Source organism: Poecilia mexicana, unplaced genomic scaffold, assembly GCF_051168715.1.
Source record: "Poecilia mexicana isolate PSO_F unplaced genomic scaffold, ASM5116871v1 scaffold_11, whole genome shotgun sequence".
Lineage (NCBI taxonomy): Eukaryota > Metazoa > Chordata > Actinopteri > Cyprinodontiformes > Poeciliidae > Poecilia > Poecilia mexicana.
The window spans coordinates 17,757,293-17,776,135 of NW_028263380.1; the positions used below are offsets into that span (position 1 = coordinate 17,757,293).

The following is an 18,843-nucleotide window of genomic DNA, read 5'->3' on the forward strand; positions in this document are numbered from 1 at the left end:
TTCTCAACTAAATGGTGGGAAAATATGCAACTCTGAAAAAAAGTATTCTATTTTGATTCTCTTCTCAGATTTTGTCTTTAATCTTCAAATTCTAACTTAAAAAAATAATAATTCTGGAGAATTTAAAAAAAAGGTCAGAATTCTGATATTTTGAGATTAAACTAAGAATTCAGAAAAAAATGAATTCTGCTATAAAATTAAAACTTGTATTAATTGCTAATGGAAACAAAAAAAATTCACTTTCTCATACACCTATGTAGATATCTAATTCTATTATGAATTTATACTGACTTTAGCAAGTGCTATTTGTTCCAACCTCAACGTATAACACCATCGGACAACCCCATGGCATTTTACCATTCATCAAAAACAGATTATCAGAGTGAGTAATAGTGTTTTTAAAAAGTTTTGTTGCATTTTTTTTAATGCATTGGTGTCAAACAGTTAATACTACCACATATGGGCAGGATAAAGCAAATACTTTGGTTGCACAAGTTGAAATATGGACTAATAGAATATAATATGAAAATATGGGGTGTTAGAATGCAAGAAAACAGCCCGACTTTCTAATTATTTTTGCTGTTGACTTTATGTTATTGGTATTAGAAACGTAAAAACAAAAGCAAATCAAATTTTTGAAAAAAATCGAGCTATTTTTGGAAACAAACAAGAAAATTGCTTGCATTTAAGGGTGCTTTTGCAACAGCCCTTTTTTGCTTTAATTGAACCCAGGTATCGATTCGGCTGAAGTAACTCTGGTGCGGTTTGAATGCATATGTGGATGAAAGCGGGCCAGAGACTGCTCTAAAAGCAGGAAGTGGACTATAGCACAGGGCATTCTGGGTAAATAGTATCAAAATTAGTGGTCTTTTTACTAGAACTAAAGAGAAATCCTAAAATCTGGTGCTACTACAAAAAAAAATAATTTCATGCATTTATTACTGGACATAAATTCTTGCCAAACATCACTGTGTGTGTAAAGCATCTATATAATATTATGACTTTCTTGTATTTAATTAAATTACAAAAATATGTTTATGTTTGGATGATTTTCTCATCTTTTGTATACTGAAAACAGGGTTCTTTATATTCTTTCATTCATCATGCACTTGTCATAAAATGTTAAACAGTTTCTATTGGCCAATATGAAATTATTATAATTATTTTTGTACCAAATCAGGCCCAAAATACAGAAGGATTCAGCTACATGTTCAGCCATGTTAACCTCACTAACCACTGAAACAGACTGCAACACCTGCTTGTGTTTATCACATTATAAAACACAAGTATGTACAAAGAGTGGAGGTCACAGGGTTAAGCTTTAATAGCTGCTTTAACTTGGTTAAAGGTCAACAAAATCCTGAAACTGTCTTACCAAGACAATATTGTAAAAGTGTTTCCCCATAACTCTGTAAGAGCCCATCATTTTGACAGCCACTAGCAGCGCAGTGGTTATTAGTTCGTCACATCAAAGTCAGTCATTCAGAAAACTGCCTCAGCGAGCAGCGCAGTGAGAAGAGCACACCCGCTCAGGATGTTGTCAAGCAAACTGCTGGGTGCTTCTTGGGAGCCGTGGCATAAAATAGCATTTTCCTTAGAGCAGAAAACATGAAGGTCCTTCACGGAGACGCGTGAATGACGTGAAGGCTTAAGCTGCAGTCAGAACTGCGGTGCATGTAATGTGTTTTATTTAAAAGCGGCTGATCCAACACGAAGAGTCGTTGCTCAAATCGCCTCCCTCTCTTGTTGCTCTTGCCTGTCAGAGAGCTCGTCTTGGGGCTGCTGCGATGTGGGCGGGAGGTTGTTGTCGACGCCGTCGAGACTTTTGCGGCACACTGGGCAGGTGTCATGCTGGAAAGAGGAGAGGAAACCTTTTGATCACTGCACATGAATTTGCGATGAAGCACAAGTGGAAAATTTCTGCATCCAGATTAGTGTGTCATGTTGATAGTTTGCAAGCATGCCAGTTTTTATCCTCACCAGCTCCAACCAGGGTACTATGCAGTCGCTGTGGAAGAAGTGGTGGCAGGGAAGCTTCCTGACAGATTCGGCAAGCGAATACTCCTCCCTGCAAACTGGACATTCTAGTCGGCAGTCTGAAAAAAAAGAGAAAAATATATTAGTACAAGCATGTTTGTTACCCTGAGTCCTTTGAAGGGAACCTACTATGCAACATTTACATTTTGCATGTTTTTGTACTTCCATTTGAGTCTCAACTGCTTCTAAAACAGCAGCTTTTAGAAGCAAACTGCTGGGTGCTTCTTGGGAGGACATGGGGCAAGGGTCTCCAGACCAGGAATTGAACCTGCAACAGTCACGTCAAGGACTAAAGCATCCATGTATGGTTTATGCTTAACCCCTGCGCCACCACAACGCCCCTAACTTAATGTTTTTTAGTTTCTGGAAAACGAAGCAGTTCCCGATTGTTGAGTCACACTGCACCGTTACATAGCATTCCCAGGGGAACTCCAGCACATTTGGTGAGCTGGTTTTACCCCTGTATGTGTTGTACAATGGCTACTGGATAAGACAAGTGTTTTGTTGTTGAATTAACATTCAGAAAACCACTTGGTGAGTTATTGAAGGTTGTGTATGAGGCTGCACTTCTGCTTTTCAAAACGTACGGCTGTATCACTGCGGATCTGTTTGCAGCCATTTTCACATGCGAGTGTAAATGTTGAGTTAGCAGTGTGGTCAACAACAGCTTATTTGAATATAAAGTGACAAGAGGCCTTAAAACAATAACTCATTCTGAAAGGAGCTCAGAATAGACAGAACTGAACAAACTGAAATCTCATCATCTAGGAATGATTTTGTGCAAAAGATGTAACAGAACATGTTTTGTGAAGCCCATAAATATATCCTAATCTGTTCAAGGAAGCAACAGGTCACCTCACAGAAGGACAGCATAGACTAGAAAAGTGTGATGAATGGCTGAAAAGGGGAAATACAGAAGGAAATTACTTCTATCATGAAACAAAGCTTTGTTTAAAAAGCCATAAGGCCAAACGTACATCAGCATGCCGTGCTAAAATTCCCACCTATCTGTTCTTGAGAGACGCAAACACTGGGCAGCAATGAGATCATCTCCTGTTCAGCCGGCGGTGGACCCGTGTTCTCCAGCCGCTCTAATAACTGGATGAGAGGAAGTACACCATATGATACAATAAATAATATCTAAACTACTTTGGTGCTTCACATAAGAAGCCGTGTGTGTCTAGATTTGCATGCTGTGGTACTCCAGTGGTCAGTAACTTTGCTGTTACTGACCTCTGTGACGACCGCGTCGAGGCCTCCCTGTCCCCACGCATAATCTCCCGGGTTTGAATACAACTGCATCATGCTTGATCTAAGGGGGCAAAGCAAAAGAGTGGAAGTGTCTCACACGAAGTCAGAGTGAAATCAAAAGCAACTGACGTGAATCAAAACCAGTAATGAAAAAGAAAAGCATGCTCACAGTTCGGTTGGAGTAGAAGAAGAGCTTCCGCTGGTGGCTAACAGTTCAGAAAAGACCTGCTGCATGATCCTTTTGAGTGAGAGCAAAACCAAGCAGTGAAACGTCTGACTTAGAAAACTTTCACTTGGTTTTAAGCTGCTTCAAACCAACATGATAAATGTTTTTAAAATAATACAAGACATTCTCGTGGTTTTACAATAAACATTGCAAGTTCTAGAGGTTTTCTAAAACTAGTTTTCACTTATTTTCTGTCCGTTCCTTCCAAAAATTCTTCATACCACATTCAGTCGTTCACACAGTAAGAAGTTGAATGTTTAAAGTCAAAAGTATCGCCTAAAATGGAAGATGACCGTCACAAAAACAGAAATAAAAATCAACTTTCTCAGTGGGGAGGCACTAAAAAGGCCCTATATAAATTAAAAGTATTAACATTTGAAAATGTTTATCCAGTTTGGACTAAACAGTGCCCCCTGCAGGCCACCAAAACAAAAACTTGCAACCCTCCTTTGTTGTGAAAGGAGAAACGCCAAAAGAAACGGATTGTTTTGGTTTAATCACTGTAAAAGAAAAAAAAACAATACAGAACTGATCGACGTCTCAAATAGTAAAAAAACTGGTCAAAAGCTAAGGAGCATTTATTTATTGGTATATTTATTGGTGCATATTAGATGCCACCAGAAGCGGAAAACGTGGGAATTGAAACCAGATTCCTGTAATGTTTTGGTGTGGAGTGCATTGGCACGCATCTTCATCACCACAACTTCTAATGAGGCTTTTAACACAAAGAAATAAAAACTTTTCAACACAATCATTCTCCAGATAAGAGCCAAATCTTAACATCTGTTTTGAGGACATTCAATACAAATATGTGTCCTATTAAACCAGGGCTTCTCAATTCCAGTCCTCAGGCCCCCCTGCTCTGCATGTTTTAGATGTGCCTCTACTCCAGAACAGCTGATTCAAATGATTGCATGACCTTCAAGTAATGCAGAGGCCTGTTAATCACCAAAATATTGAATCCAGGTGTGTGGCAGAAGGGAAACATCTAAAACATGCAGGGCAGGGGGGGCGTGAGGACCGGAATTGAGAAACACTGTATTAAACCCAAATGAATAGTACGTGAAAGTCATGTTTTAAGAAATGAGAACAAGCATTAACACTTCAGCCTACACTTTCAGCTAGCAGCTGTTTTAGGAAGCCACTTGCTTCTGCAAAAATACACTAGACAGAATGAAATTCTCATGAAAGGTTAAACATTACAGATATTCACTGAGCTGCCTCAGACGTCTAAAGCAGGGATGCATGAAAATGATGCGGGACAGTGATTCTCAAGGACTGGAGAAGGGCATGAGAATTGGGAACACGTTTTTTTATGCTGGTCACAAGGAACAAAAATATGTCCTTTATAATGTTTAGTTTTTTTGTTTGTTTTGTTTTTTACCAGGTTTTGTGTTGTGCATGCATGCAACATGTTTTTTTTTTTTTACCTTTTCATGAGTTAAGAGGTTTAACTAAAGAAACTACCTAAATATTGTCTTTTGTTAGACCAATAGCAATAGAAGTATGTCTAAAAAAACTTCAGAAAAACTGGACAAATATTGAGCCAGGAAGCCAAACACAGTTCCCTGTATCGCTGAAGTGTCTACAAACATACCCGTATACAGCGGGGATTTGCTCAGGCCTGGAAGACTCGTCCTGCTCGGAGTTAAAAGGCGAGTCCTGTTCCTGCAGCTCTGTAACGACCGGGGACGCCGGAGATACCTGCTGGTTGTCCTCTGGGCGGGACTCGGAGGAGGGCGGGTGGGACAGCAGGGCGGAGCGCTCCATGAACACCAGCTGCCATATCTTGCAAAGGGAGACCAGAGAAAATTGTCACACAAAGGCTGAGGCACAAAGGAGCCATTGTTACGACGCAATTACTTTCACGTACGTCTGGCAACTGCAAGTTTGACTCTGCATTTGTTACTGACGACGCTCTGTCCCGCAGGAAACTTTACACACACACAAAAAAGAAAAAAAATTAGGAGAGCATCTTTCTCTTAAAAGATTGCAGGAGGATTTACTTTCTGCAGTCGAAGGAATTTGGGGGATTCTGACCAAATTCGGCACCTAATTTTCCTCCTACTAAAGGCCCCAGGGTGCACCGACTGGCAAGCTAAAAGTTCCTTCTCTGTTTCAGGATAAATCAAACTATCCATTAAAAAAAGCATAATGTGAATGTCTTTTTGAATGACGTACTAAAATAAAGGAAGAGAAAGCTTGGATACGTAATCTGGAAACAAAAGTAGGTGTTGAATGTGTTTAACTGGTCAAAGGTGGAGCAAAATAGGATCCAGTATGATGAGTGTCTTTTTAATGAAAAGGTCTGTTAAAAAGAAACAAAAAATAATTAATTCTAAATAATATTTTGGGGAACCCTGCAAAATTCAATTGTTATTCACTTTTTGCTCCAAGAGCTACATTTAATACATTTTAATTAATTTGTTAATATATTTGAAAACTTTCACTTTATGAATGCAAGACTGGATGGAAGTTCAAAATAAACTCTGGAACTTTAGAAAGACTACGTCAGATCATCACGTTTTTTTTTGTTTGTTTGTTTTTTGAGTGCTGGGATTATCAAGTTTAATGATGAAAAACAAGAACAGGGTGCATAGCTTAGCACTTGTTGCAGATTTTCTCTAATATTTTGCACACAGGCTCAAATATGTACATACACTCTAACTAATTTGGCTAAATGTCTCTTAGCAAGGTGCAGAGTAGCAGTTTTTGCAGTCGCCAATAAGCTTCCAGCATATTTATGACTGACATAAACTGCTTTGAAACAAAGTCCATGAATTTATAAAGCTTTTAAGTTTGGGGCCATTTCAGAAAATTAATGTCAGCCAACTTTTATTAAGGTCCATTGTCCTGTTGGAGAACAACATTGCGTCCAACTTTCCACAAGCGAGGATTAGATGAACGAGACCCACATCATAATACTACCTCTTCTTTGCTCAACATTTTTGTCTAATTTTTGAAAATCTCATCTTAGCTCCTCCAAAGATTTTTTTTGTCTTTTTCGCAAAATTGCTCAATGCTTGCTTTGTCTGTCAATAAGGATAAATCAAAACTTCTGCATCCGGTTCTTGTTTTGGAAATAAATTGAATCTGTTTGTTGCACAAACATTTCAGCCCGGGAAAAGTTTGGTTTAAATGTATGAATAAAAGATCCAAATTACTTAAGTAAAGACTCTATATTCCCAGGTTCTTTTGAGAACCTTAGAAGACTGAAGGTTTTCCTGAGGTTTTCACATGATTTAATATCAAATATCTTCAGTAATGCATACTTTCATAAGGCAAACTCCCAACTACATCGTCAAAACTGAGAGAAAAATGTGATATTGCGCATTCAGTTTTTTACCTGGAGTCTTCTGTTACCTCCTCGATGAAGTCGGACTCGCATGTGGGGCAGACCAAATCCTGAAAGAAAACAAGTTCATCTTCAGAAATCTCCTCGTCTCATTTCATAGCAATGCCTCTGGGTTTTTAATCATCTGCTGTATCTGCTGAGGTTTATTCCCGCAATGGTTTCTTCCAAGAAAAATGCTGGTTCTGGCTGCAGGGGTTTGATCTGATTTACGCTCCGGATTATTAGCGACGTTGTAAACAAAGCAGATGCTTGTCATTCTACATTTACCACAAGTTGCGCTCTGAGGCAATACTGAATCAAACCGCTGTTAAATGTCAAATAATTTGGCTTTTTATGACCTCTAAATATCTTCAGACAACTTATATTTGGGCAAATGTGACAGCCCAATCTATGATATAAATAAATTAAATTAATGGCATAGAAATTTTAAAATAGCTGCATTTCTTACTGCATAAATGATTTTGTTGCAGTTTTTCCAGAAATTTTAATCTCTGAAAAGACTACAGATTTTATCGTGGAAATGTTCAGTACACAAAAATCAGATTAAGAAAAACTTGTCTGAAAATCTGTAGGACAGCTGACATTGCCTTCTGTTGAAATACATCAAATATGGTAGAAAAATAAAGATGCATACAGATGTCTAATGGTGGTTGAAAGCTTGGCAAATAGACTAAATACGCTTGACTTTCAATACCTTTGCTCAGGTTAAATTTGGACTACACATATAGGCTAAAAGGACCTACAATTTCCATTTTTATATATATACTAAATAAAGACAATGACTGGGTGACCTGAAATAGTAGGAGGCACTATCATGAAAAAAAAAATACTGTATTACCTCTGTAGTATGCTGCCTTGGGGAGAATCCCATAAGCTCGGTAAACATAAATGATACAACGGCTTGCCATATATTGTTTTCCTATGTTCGCTTCTTCTCCTAGAAAATTCCAAATGAACAGTTTTTATCTAAACCTTCAGAAAAATCAGATTGGATCACAGAGTTTCAGTGTTGTGTGGTTTGTATGAATTATCGGTGGTGCGTGCGTGTGTGTGTGTGTGTGTGTGTGTGTGTGTGTGTGTGTGTGTGTGTGTGTGTGTGTGTGTGCTAGCAGTGCGCACACCCACAGCACTCCCTTCGTGTTTGACACGCAGCTGACAGCAGACAACTGGACAGAGCAGAAGCGCTTCTAAATATGGCAAAGTGAATTACCAGATTTTACTCGCACCATCTAATTTAAGAGTTTCATGCTACTACACGCACAAGACCTGCCTCCAAGTATCTATTAAAGGCTGTTTATTTAAGAGATTTCACTTTATTATAATTCTGAGGCGAATTATGAGGGATTAAAAGTGCATTTTGTAAAGGAAGCAGACAGTAAATCTGTAAATCTTAAATTAAAAGATTAATGACAATAACGCTACATATATATATATGTATATATATATATAAAAAGACCCACCGGCAGTTGGGGCTCCGTCTCTTTCCTGCAGAAGTGGCAGTAAAACCGGTGTTGTGGTGTGTCCGCTGCCTCCGCCATGTTTACAGTGAGGAACTGTCTGACGTTGCTCTCTCAGTCCCCTCACTCAAAAAATAAAATAGCAAAAAGTATCAGCACGGTTAGGAAAGCAACAAATAAATATAAAACAACAAAGAAAATTTAAATAAGTAAAAAAAAAAAAAAAAAAAAAAAAAGTGACACCAGGCTTGCAGGTCCTTTCCACTGTTTTCAGTGTTTCCAGGGGCGTTTCTTGGATGAATGCCGCCCTGGGCGAGCCTCTTCCTCTGGGCCCCTCATGGGTGTTAATGTCATTGTAATTCAAGGCTTTAAATGATTCAGAATGATTTATTTGAACACTTTGTTTTTGTTTTTTTTCAAACTCGACTATTGATTGAACAATCAACAATGTATTTTAAATACAAACATTGAGTGGACACATTTTAATATTGTGTTTTTACAGAATCAAGGATAAATTCCCCACATGCAATTTTTTTCTGAGGGTTTTTAAGCATTAATGACCTTTTCAATTTCACACCACAGCAATTAAGTCCAGACTTTTACTTGGCCACTCTTTATTTAGTTTTCTTTTATTAATTAATTCAGAGGTAGACTTGCTGATGCTGTTGCTACGCGATGGTTGGTTGGACATTTCCCTCAGATTTTTCTGGTAGAAACTAGGATTAAAGGTTTGATCAATTACAGCAACTTGTCTAGATGATATAAAGTATCCTCAGACCACCATTATACAATTCTGCCAAAATAATAGTCTGTTTTTTGCATTTGCAATTGTATTCTATGGGTGCGTTCACACTGCAGCCTGAAGTGACCCAATTACGATTTTTTGGCAATTCCGATTTTTTTGCCGGGGCCGTTCACACTGCCAGTAAATGCGACCTGTATGCGTTCTGCATGCGCACTAGAGGGCGCAATAGCGTCAGCGTTCTCAGTGTTCTGCCAACCGCCATAAAAAGAAGAAGTGCTCAGTGTTTGCGGAAGTAAACATGGAGGCTAACGGTGGAGCTTAGCTTACATATTTGAAGTTGTTGCCCGGCCGGAGCAGCATATTAACAACTTAAATCCCCATATAGTCCGTCAAGATTGTTGTTTTTCTTTTTTTGCACATATCAGGACGCAGTGAGATTTGTTGAGAATCAGTGACGTTCAGTTCGGATGAATGTGACCTGGACGTTAGGTCGCATTTGAATCGGATACGTATCGCATATGGGTCACATTCGAAAAAGAATTTGACCTGTGCTGTTCACACTGCCATGAAAAGATCGGATACAGGTCGCATTATGTAAAAAAAAAAATCAGAATTGGGTCACTTCAGGCTGTAGTGTGAATTTGATCTGAAACATTTAATGTGACAAAATCTGTAAACTTGCCTTTGAAAGTAAGAATCTTTTTTTTTTTTTACATGTTCCTCACACAAATATAAACTGCTGAAGACGCTGTAATCAGATTTAAATAATTCAATTCATGTTAAAATTGTCTAAATATTCTGTTTTCTACACTACATCCTCTTGATGCCAAAAACAGAAACATAACAACATAGGTACTTAACTTCCTTAACAGAGAATATGTAATAGTGGTCTTCAAAACAATTTTATTTTTAATTGCCTAAACTACAAAAAGAATAAAACGGGCAACATTTTTACACAACTTCAGAGAAGAGCGATAAGGCTTTGACGTTTTATCACATCTTAAAATACCCTCAGCCTGACCTACAACATACATGACAAATGGCTGCCGTCTGTGAATTTCTCAGTAAAGGGAAGTTCAAAGGAAATAATTTTAAAACATCTACAGAAGAAGATATAAATGACTACGAATCCAAATATAAGAAATGCAAATAAACCACTGAATACTGGCCAACTCAATGCTATCCCCTAACACAGAGGCACCCTGGGCAAAGAGCCATTCTGATCAAATCATTGTTTTTATTTAAAAGTAATTATTTTTGCAATTCAACTAAAGCAGTGAAAGCAGCTGTAGACTGTGAAAGCATGGCAATATTTCTTTTTTAATTAAAACCAAAACAGTTATAATCTTAATCACATTAGGCTTCAACAAAACAATCACATATATCAGAAACAAAACATTTCCTCTTTACAGTGTGAGAAGATTTGGCAGCAGAGCTAAGTAGTATTCATATCTGTAACAACAACTAAATATTTTGTTATTTAACACTTAAGCAAAACAAAAACACTATTTTAGGATGTATGGATGAGTTGTCGATATGAAGATATGAAGGGAAAAGTGGCAACATTTCAACATAAATGTAGGTATTTCAACAAGCTGGGTACACAGGCAGCATTGTTTCCTTCCTCCTCCGACAATTTGACAGCACTGTTTTTATATTTTACACAATTTCAACCTTTGCGTTTTTGGTTAACTCATTTTGGCAATGTGCGCAGCTCATCCTGTACACTCTCAAAACCCGAAAACTCATGCACGACTACTCAAATTTGAACTTTCTCGGAGGTATTTCAGCAGACCCCCGCTTTCGCAGAAGCGACTCTCCACCGATCCAGAAGCGGCGCCTCATCCCGTTCTCCTATCAAGGTGCGGTGAAGGCCCCCTGGGCAGCAGAGGCAGCTGCTTGGCGTACGGCCTGATTGGACATGACTCCGGTGGCGAACTCAGCCTGAGCCTTCTGGAAGCTGGCATCGGTTTGCCGGTACATGCTGTGGATCTGAGGCGGAGAAGAAGAAGAGTACACTGACACCTGATATGTGCAGCAATTCATTGTCATATTATCGGAACAATGAGAGTGAAAACGACACCCTGAACCTGATATGTGGCTTTTCTAAGAGGCAGCTTGCTATCTGCTGGATGTATGAGCCCACGGGCCACACTTTGGACACAAAACAATGATGTTGGCTTACAAACCTGACTCAGTTACAGCAGTTATGTCTGGAGGAATCGACCAAAACTGCAGCACTTGTGGAAAAATACTCAAAACATCAATCCAAGACAACATTAAGGCTCAAATTGACTTAAGGTATAATTTTTTAGCCAAGATTTGTGGATTTTCTTCCTGGCTTTATTTTCGATTATCACAAAAGTTTTTTTGCAACAAGCACACCACACCTTAAAACCAAATAGTGAAAACGAATAGGAAGTAGTTTTTTATGTTTTTCAAGAGCAAGGCTGTTAAACATCTGCTTTAAAATTCATACTTTAAGTTTAGAGTGATGAAAAATGGCCAATCAAAGCTTTTTATTATTAGCTGTTACTTTTAATAACAGAATCAAAAATCCCCTTATTCAAAATTCAGGAACAGAAACACAAAGAAAAAGTTACAACGTAATCCTAGTCAAAGTAAGCCATAAACACTATCTGTGGGTTGGCAGTAAAAGATTGCCAAGTAGCCAGGTTTAAGTTTACAGCAATTAATTAGATCAAATCTCTATGGAAATAGAGGTAATGGATCTATTAAAAAAAAACACACACACACACACAATCTGAGGAGCATTCTGTCAAAATGCAGCCTTAACGTGTGCGTCCAACTTTGGATTCACCCTACAAATAGAAAGCTACTGACCTTCTTCAGCAGGAAAACCCCCATGGCGGTCTGGGCAGTGAAGAGGGTGGCATTCAAAATCATGAGCACGCCAACGCCAGTGCTTTTATTCAGAAGAGCCAGGCTCACAATCCAGCCGCTGGGTAGAAAAATAGTGAGAGAAACTAAGAGTGACGATAAGAACGAGAAAATCATGACGATACCAAGACGTTTTGATGTGCTTGTCTCTCTTAGGATACAAATGCAGTGAATTAAATTAAATCCAAGAAAGAGATTGATCTGTTATAACCAATTTAGCACGAAACATGTAGTTTATGAGTGGTCCATCCAAGGAGTTTTCTACAGTTAAATGAGCACAAAACTGCAATTGAACTAGGGCTGAAACGATTAATGGAATTAATCAATTATTGAAGTAATTGTCAACGAATTTAGTAATTGATTAATCGTTAACTGGAGTATACAGACGCAAAATAAGGCAATTTAATGAAATAACGACACAGGCAGAGTGGTAATTAAGCCAAACATATACAAAATGTGTAAACGTCTGTTCTACCCAGAACTCCTAAAATGACATTTTAGCTTCACCTGGTTCAAATTATGTAACAAGAAATTTCCATTTAAGCATATTTTGCTGTCCAATTGTTAATAAAAAAATATATAAACGGATTAGTAGACAGTATTTTGTAGCTGCAGATGCATCCTTTGCTACAAATGATCATTTGTGCACTAAAGCATGCTATGTTACTGCATTTTAGGCTGCTTTTTTTGTTATTCAAAAACGTAATGTAATTATTTGCATCATTTAGTGCATTTCTAATATTGTTTAAAATGCTTAAGTGGGAAATCTGCAGAATGTGCCAGTATTTTTTGTTGAATCTGCTGTTGGCTATGGTTATACCCTGCGAGCTTCCCATAAACTTCACATAAACTGATTATGAATTATGATCTTCATTTTCAAACAGACCAAATTTCATTATCTTAGAAAAATATCATAAGAAAAGTCGCATCATTCCTGACACATCCTGATTAAAAAATATGTACATATTTACGGCTTTATTTCCACTAAATTATAATTCCTGTATTGCACTCTTTTCTGAAAACTTAAAACGTCCATTTAATAAATTTAAATGGATGCAGCTAGGCTTTTGACTGGAACCTAAAAGTTTGAGAACAATCTAAAAGTCTCTCCACCGACTTACAGTGAAGAGATTTAATAAGCTTTGTATCGTTTTTAAAGCTTTCAGTGACCCGACCCCTTCCTAAATGTATCCCAGACAGGCCCTTCTGGTCTTCAAGTAAAGGTCCTGTTACACACAAAATCAACTCCAGATCGGCTCTCGGTTCTTTAAGTCATTATGGTTCTGCTCTCTGGATGCCTCTGATCAGTAACTACAGCGTCTCACTTTAAAAGCAAACTCAAAGCATTCCTGTTCTACCAACCTTGCAGCATTTTATTTAAAAACTTTCAGTTCTTTCTTATTTTCCATGCTTGATTTTATGTGACCTTACTTGTGTTTTGCTCTGTAACTATATACTTGATTTTGTTTTTAATTCAAACTAAGAAACCGACCTTTTCCCATTTAAAAATCATCATTTCATGACAAGAAAAGAAAATGTTGTTATTGTGAGGAGAGATTAAATTATTGGGATCTAAAATACAACTACAGCATCGTTCCCCTTCCTGGAGATACATTTCTCTAATTAAGGAGAAAAATGCATTTATACCTGAATCCTGATCCGGGAATCCCAATAGTCATGATGACAAAGACGCAGACTTGGGCAAAGAAGATGAAGAAAAAGATAAAGAAGTTGAAGGAGCTGTCACTCCTGCAAGAGAAGAAATAAATAAAAACACACAGCAATTAACAACAGTCAAAACAATATTTTCATCTGAACACGAGAGCTGATGAGCAGCTGCGATTCACCTGAAGGCTTTATACACGGGTCGGTACCAGCAGACAAAGGAGCAGGGCGTGAAGAGGAGGGCCCAGAGAATGGAAAGGCCGAAGCCGGAACCGTTGGTCGTGTCGGCGCAGAACATGGCCAGGGACGAGATCAGGTTGAAGACGAGCGTGAACGCGGAGACTGCATGTTGGAAAAGACAGAAAAAATATTAACAAAGACTCTAAACCCGTCCCGTTTGCACACAGAAACAAACCAGCGTGTCAGGATTTGGTTTAAGAAGAACAACCAACATCATTTCAAATTAGATTTAATCTCTCCTGAGTCCTTCGTCTGTAAATAGCAACATATATTATAGTGAGATCTTGTATTTTTGGGGTGAATTTAAATTTTTCTAAAGATTTTTTTTTCTCAAATTACCTTTCAACAACCTTTCAACAAAATTTGTGTCAAAGCAGCATTTTTGTGTGTAATTTACTTGCATTCAAAATGTAGTTTTTGAATAGTGATGTGATTTCTGGGCATTGGAAAAAAAATCTACTAAGTACCTTTTGTTATCAAATTATTAATGTATTAATGCAAAAAATAATCAACAGATTAGCACTAGATGGTATTGATATATTCTTAGCTGCAGATTGAATTTAATTCAAATTCAAAAGAACCTTATTGACCCCAAAGCGTAATTAAATAAAATTAAGTATAGATGCAAATGATCAAGCGTACACTAAAGGAATGTTGTTGCACTTCAGGGAATAAAATGTTGATTTTCTTATTTGAAGATGAATTGAATTATTTATTTGCATTGTTTTAAAAAAAACGGTTTAAATGGTTAAATAAAAAAATCTGCAGAATGTGTCCACTTTTTGTTTGATTAATTGCCAGAATAGTTGACAAAATAATAAATTACTAAAATAATTGTTAGTTTAAGCTCTAGTTGTACATATATATTTGAGTCTATAAGTTAAATCATAGAAAACTGGAGAATTAGAGAAAATAAACATTATAGGACTTGTGTCTATTGTGAGTTTATATAAACATCCGAGCAGAACCGCATGCGATATGAACTTCTTCTCACGGGTTTGTTCTCAACTTTTTGAGTCATACTTTTTATCAGGCCCAGATCGTGAAGTTAAACCCACAAGAAAACCAAAGTTTATTACATTTCAACAGTATATATTTCAGAGATAAACTCACACATCCAGAAGTAGTACATGATGGTGACAGTTCGCTGGAAGCGCTGGCTGATCTCCACGTTAATGTCTTGGTAGAAGCAGGGCCCCACAGGACAGAACGAAGGCAGAGGGGGCCAATTATTCTGACGAGCTGCAGAAGAAAACAGAAACAGGTAAACCCAAAGAAAGTGCAAAGCCTTTTATATATTTATCTGATAAACCCAGCGTAGCAGAAATCTCAGAGGGAACCAGTAGGAGACATTCCACCTTACAAACAAAATCATAAAAAATTGGTTGCGTCTTACAGGCTCCAGGGCCGAGGCTGTGTGACTGCAGCTCCCGTTCCCGCCTCTCCAGCTCCTGGGCTTTCCTCTCGAGCTCCTCCTGCTTCTTCAGGAGCTCCGCTGTGGTGGCATTCACTGCAGGCTTACACACAGAGACAGCAGGCAAACGGAAAGTCAATTTCCACATTAAAAGTCTGCTTTTACTACTTAAATAATGATAGTGGACATGTACATGTGTTAGCTGCAGATCCAAATGATGAACAGGTTAGGATAGGTCTATGGGATATACAAAACATGTGTGTAACATTTTTTTTTTTGCAGAAAATCATTCTTAGATAATGACATTTGAGTCTGCTCAGTTTTGCCTATTTTGAGTTCTTTTCAAAAGAAGGGCCTCCTGTCACTTTAAATCCAAATAATGTGCTACTGGCCACGCCCCCAAATCAACATCTACATTCACAGGTGAAAACGGCTGCAAAGAGGCGCACAATTATACAAATGTGCATCTCTGAAAAGTAAAAGTGGAGCCTCCTGCACAACCAACAAGAATGCAGCAAGTGATTTCTGGATGGTAAGGAAACAGCAAAACACTTGTCTTCTCCAGCAGCTACTGCAAACAGATGCACAATTATAAAACCGTACATCTTTGAAAAGCAGCAGTAGAGCCTCCTGCACAACCAACAAGAATGCAGCAAGTGATTTCTTGCAACAACAAAACACTTGTCTTTTCCAGGGACCAATGCACATTGTTTCCACAATCTATTTAACAATTAATAACTACTTTCTGTTGGTCTGTCAAACAAAATTAAAATTAAAATATGTTGAAACAGTTCAATGGATGTAAATATTCTTGCAAGTCACTGTAAGTATGTCCTCTCTGTCAGATCTATATGGGCACCTAGCTCCCACTGAAATAAAAGCATAGTATTGACCTCACAACATGAGTACCTGTGCGTTATAAGAGCCATAGTTGCGAGGCTCAGTGGGTGTCGTTCTGCTGGGCGGCGTCTGCGCAGGCGGAGGTGAAGACGGAGACGAGGCTTCATATGGCGGTGGAGGCTGCAACGCATTTGTTTAGAAAGAAAGAAGAAACACACGTCCATAAATGTCAATAAAAAAGACATTTAAGTTACTTTAAACTACTCATTTGGAAATTCTTCATAGCAGCAGAATACAGTAATGTTAAGAAAACCAATTAGACTTTTTGAACACAGCTAAATGATGTTACAGATATTTAATTTGAACAGTGTTTCACTTTGATGCTTGTCAGCACTAAAACAATCAATGGTTAGACGTCTGAGTTTTACAGATCTATATAATCATATTTATAAGCACATTTCTGTGTAAAATTCCTGACTCAGCTGCTTTTTCATTATGGTGTGCTTAAAAGGAGCAAGGTTTACCTGAACAATTAAATTTTAAAATGATGAAAATGGTCTAACCTTTTTGCAAAATCAATAGTGGAGTTCTGTGAAAAGTTTTAAACAGGACTTGCTCAGCTCAGATGTTACAAAGAACATTTTAATTACAATCTGTGAACTTTTGTCTACAGAATGGATACTGACCAACTTTGTATCTATAAATCACAAGCTGTAATGTAAAATATACAGGTACATCTCAATAACTTTGAAAATATATTCCGATGAGGCTTTAATTGTTCTGGTGCAAAATTCTAATCTTCTAATTAAGCTGAAACTCATCATATTAAACTCAAATAAATAAACAATTCTGATAAACTAACACATATATAAAGCGTTTCACTTAATGAGTTACTCAATAAATAAACTTTTCAGTAATATTCAAATTTATTGACATGCAATTGTAGTAGTAAAACTTCAAATGCTCTCGCAGCATTAGCATTAGCTCTTGTACAGAACTGTGCAAGTTGATTAGCATCTTACACATAGTTTGTATACATTTTTAAGTACATTTAGACATAAAAGTTCACTATAAAATATTTCTACTCTGGTCTGGATTAAAGGAAATGGAACCAGAGAAAAGCAAAAACTAAAGAAATAAGGAATAATCGACAGATTAACTGCGTGACAGATGGATAGAGGAACAGACGGATGATGCTAACCCTTAACTTCAATGACAAAAGGCGGGGGGGGAAAAAATCTAAAAATGCAATATTTTTTTCACACAATCCATGTAATACACTCACCCCAGCTGGTTTATCAAACGGGTTGTAAAGGTCCAGTGTTGCATACTCGGTGTTGCTGCTATGCTGAGTCACAGCAGGGTCCTAGCAGACAAAAACAAACTACATTATAACAGCTATAACACTGGTTGAATTCCCTCTGCCACATCGGTTTACAAAAGCTACAATGCGAATAGGCAAGTCACTAAAGAGGACAGATGGGCCCAGCAGGTCACATGAGCAGCAGCAGAGATCTGTCATCCGTCAGGACCCCCACAAGCTTCCTGTCACCCACCTGGAAAGGGTTCTGGTCCTCCGTCGGTTCGGGGAAGCTGGTATATTTCGACATGACAGCGTCCACTGCCTCCTACAGCTGATGTAAACGTTAGGGGAAAAAGAAGCTAAGCTAATGCTAACAAGCCAAGCAGATTTATCGAGGATTTAGTTTCAGTTTCTTGTCAAAAAAAAAAAAAAAAAAAAAAGAAAGAAAAAGGCAGATGTCGCTTGCTGCTGTCGGGTTATCCGGTCAGCTATAGATAGCTACATTGGTGGCTCGTTGCTCATCTTTTGTATTTAGACTAATGACTAGTGGCTGGAAAGGCGTTTCTGTGTCTGCATTAGCCGCTAACGTCTCGATAATAGTCTTGTGAAGTCAAGGAAGAGCGGAGGAAATCAGATATTTTCTGCTACAGGAAAACAAGAAGAAGTGGTCACGTGACTTCTGCTGCGGCATGGAGTCACGTGGGAAAGGTGGGGGGCGAGAAAACAGACATGTTCTAAATAATAATAATAATAATAATAATAATAATAATAATAATAATAATAAAAATAAAGTTAGCATTTTATTTTAAAGGGAAATATGTTGTAGTTATTTATAGTAAATATTGGTTTTGGTTGTTCTAAACCAAATTTATTTGAGAAGCCAATGTTTTTTTTTTCATGGGGCCATAAAATGAAACAAAAAAGTAGTGCAATATTTCATCAATTAATATATGAAGTTAATATTAATTAATTAATTGTGTCGAAGAGTCACTTGTTGCTCCTTAGCTGCAGGATGCAGACCCCTAACTGAGCTATAGCAGCTTAGCTGCTAAAGCTAAAAGTGCCACCCTTTAATTTTTAATGCTTTATTAAAGTAAAATTGTGAAGGTAAAAGATGAAAGCAATCTAAGGGACCAATTATTTGCAGTTTCTCTGCTAGCACATATCACCATAAGAAACTGATTTCATATTATCTCCTCAGTACAAGAGCAATAGCAGCAGCCACGAACAGCTCTACTACAGGGACACCGGTCCCCGTTGGCCCCTGTCTAGGACCACCCATGCTGGAGACCCATTTCAGCCACTGTAATTAAAATTACATATCACCATATCCAAAGAACGGCTCAGCTCTTTCATTTTTCTAATATTATTAATGATCATATAATGTTATCTGAAATGTATGATTATAA

At 37.7% G+C, this 18,843-nt stretch overlaps 2 protein-coding genes across 2 annotated transcripts; both read right to left on the reverse strand.

Moving 5' to 3' along the window:
• Positions 1 to 1,300: 1,300 nt before the first annotated feature.
• rnf115b (ring finger protein 115b) lies at positions 1,301 to 10,229 on the reverse strand. The gene is made up of 9 exons (XM_088010336.1): positions 8,330 to 10,229; positions 6,861 to 6,919; positions 5,388 to 5,448; positions 5,112 to 5,302; positions 3,458 to 3,526; positions 3,271 to 3,349; positions 3,042 to 3,135; positions 1,981 to 2,096; positions 1,301 to 1,851 (listed from the first exon to the last, which is right to left on the reverse strand). The coding sequence occupies exons 1-9, from the start codon at positions 8,405 to 8,407 to the stop codon at positions 1,726 to 1,728; spliced, it is 873 nt and encodes a 290-aa protein (XP_087866462.1). The 5' UTR covers positions 8,408 to 10,229; the 3' UTR covers positions 1,301 to 1,725.
• Positions 10,230 to 10,370: 141 nt separating this feature from the next.
• Positions 10,371 to 18,121, reverse strand: scamp3 (secretory carrier membrane protein 3). Its single transcript, XM_014987720.2, has 9 exons — positions 17,688 to 18,121; positions 17,417 to 17,497; positions 16,201 to 16,311; positions 15,274 to 15,394; positions 14,991 to 15,119; positions 13,820 to 13,979; positions 13,620 to 13,721; positions 11,916 to 12,033; positions 10,371 to 11,063 (listed from the first exon to the last, which is right to left on the reverse strand). Exons 1-9 carry the CDS (start codon positions 17,739 to 17,741, stop codon positions 10,929 to 10,931), a joined length of 1,011 nt encoding a protein of 336 aa, XP_014843206.2. The 5' UTR covers positions 17,742 to 18,121; the 3' UTR covers positions 10,371 to 10,928.
• Positions 18,122 to 18,843: the final 722 nt, after the last annotated feature.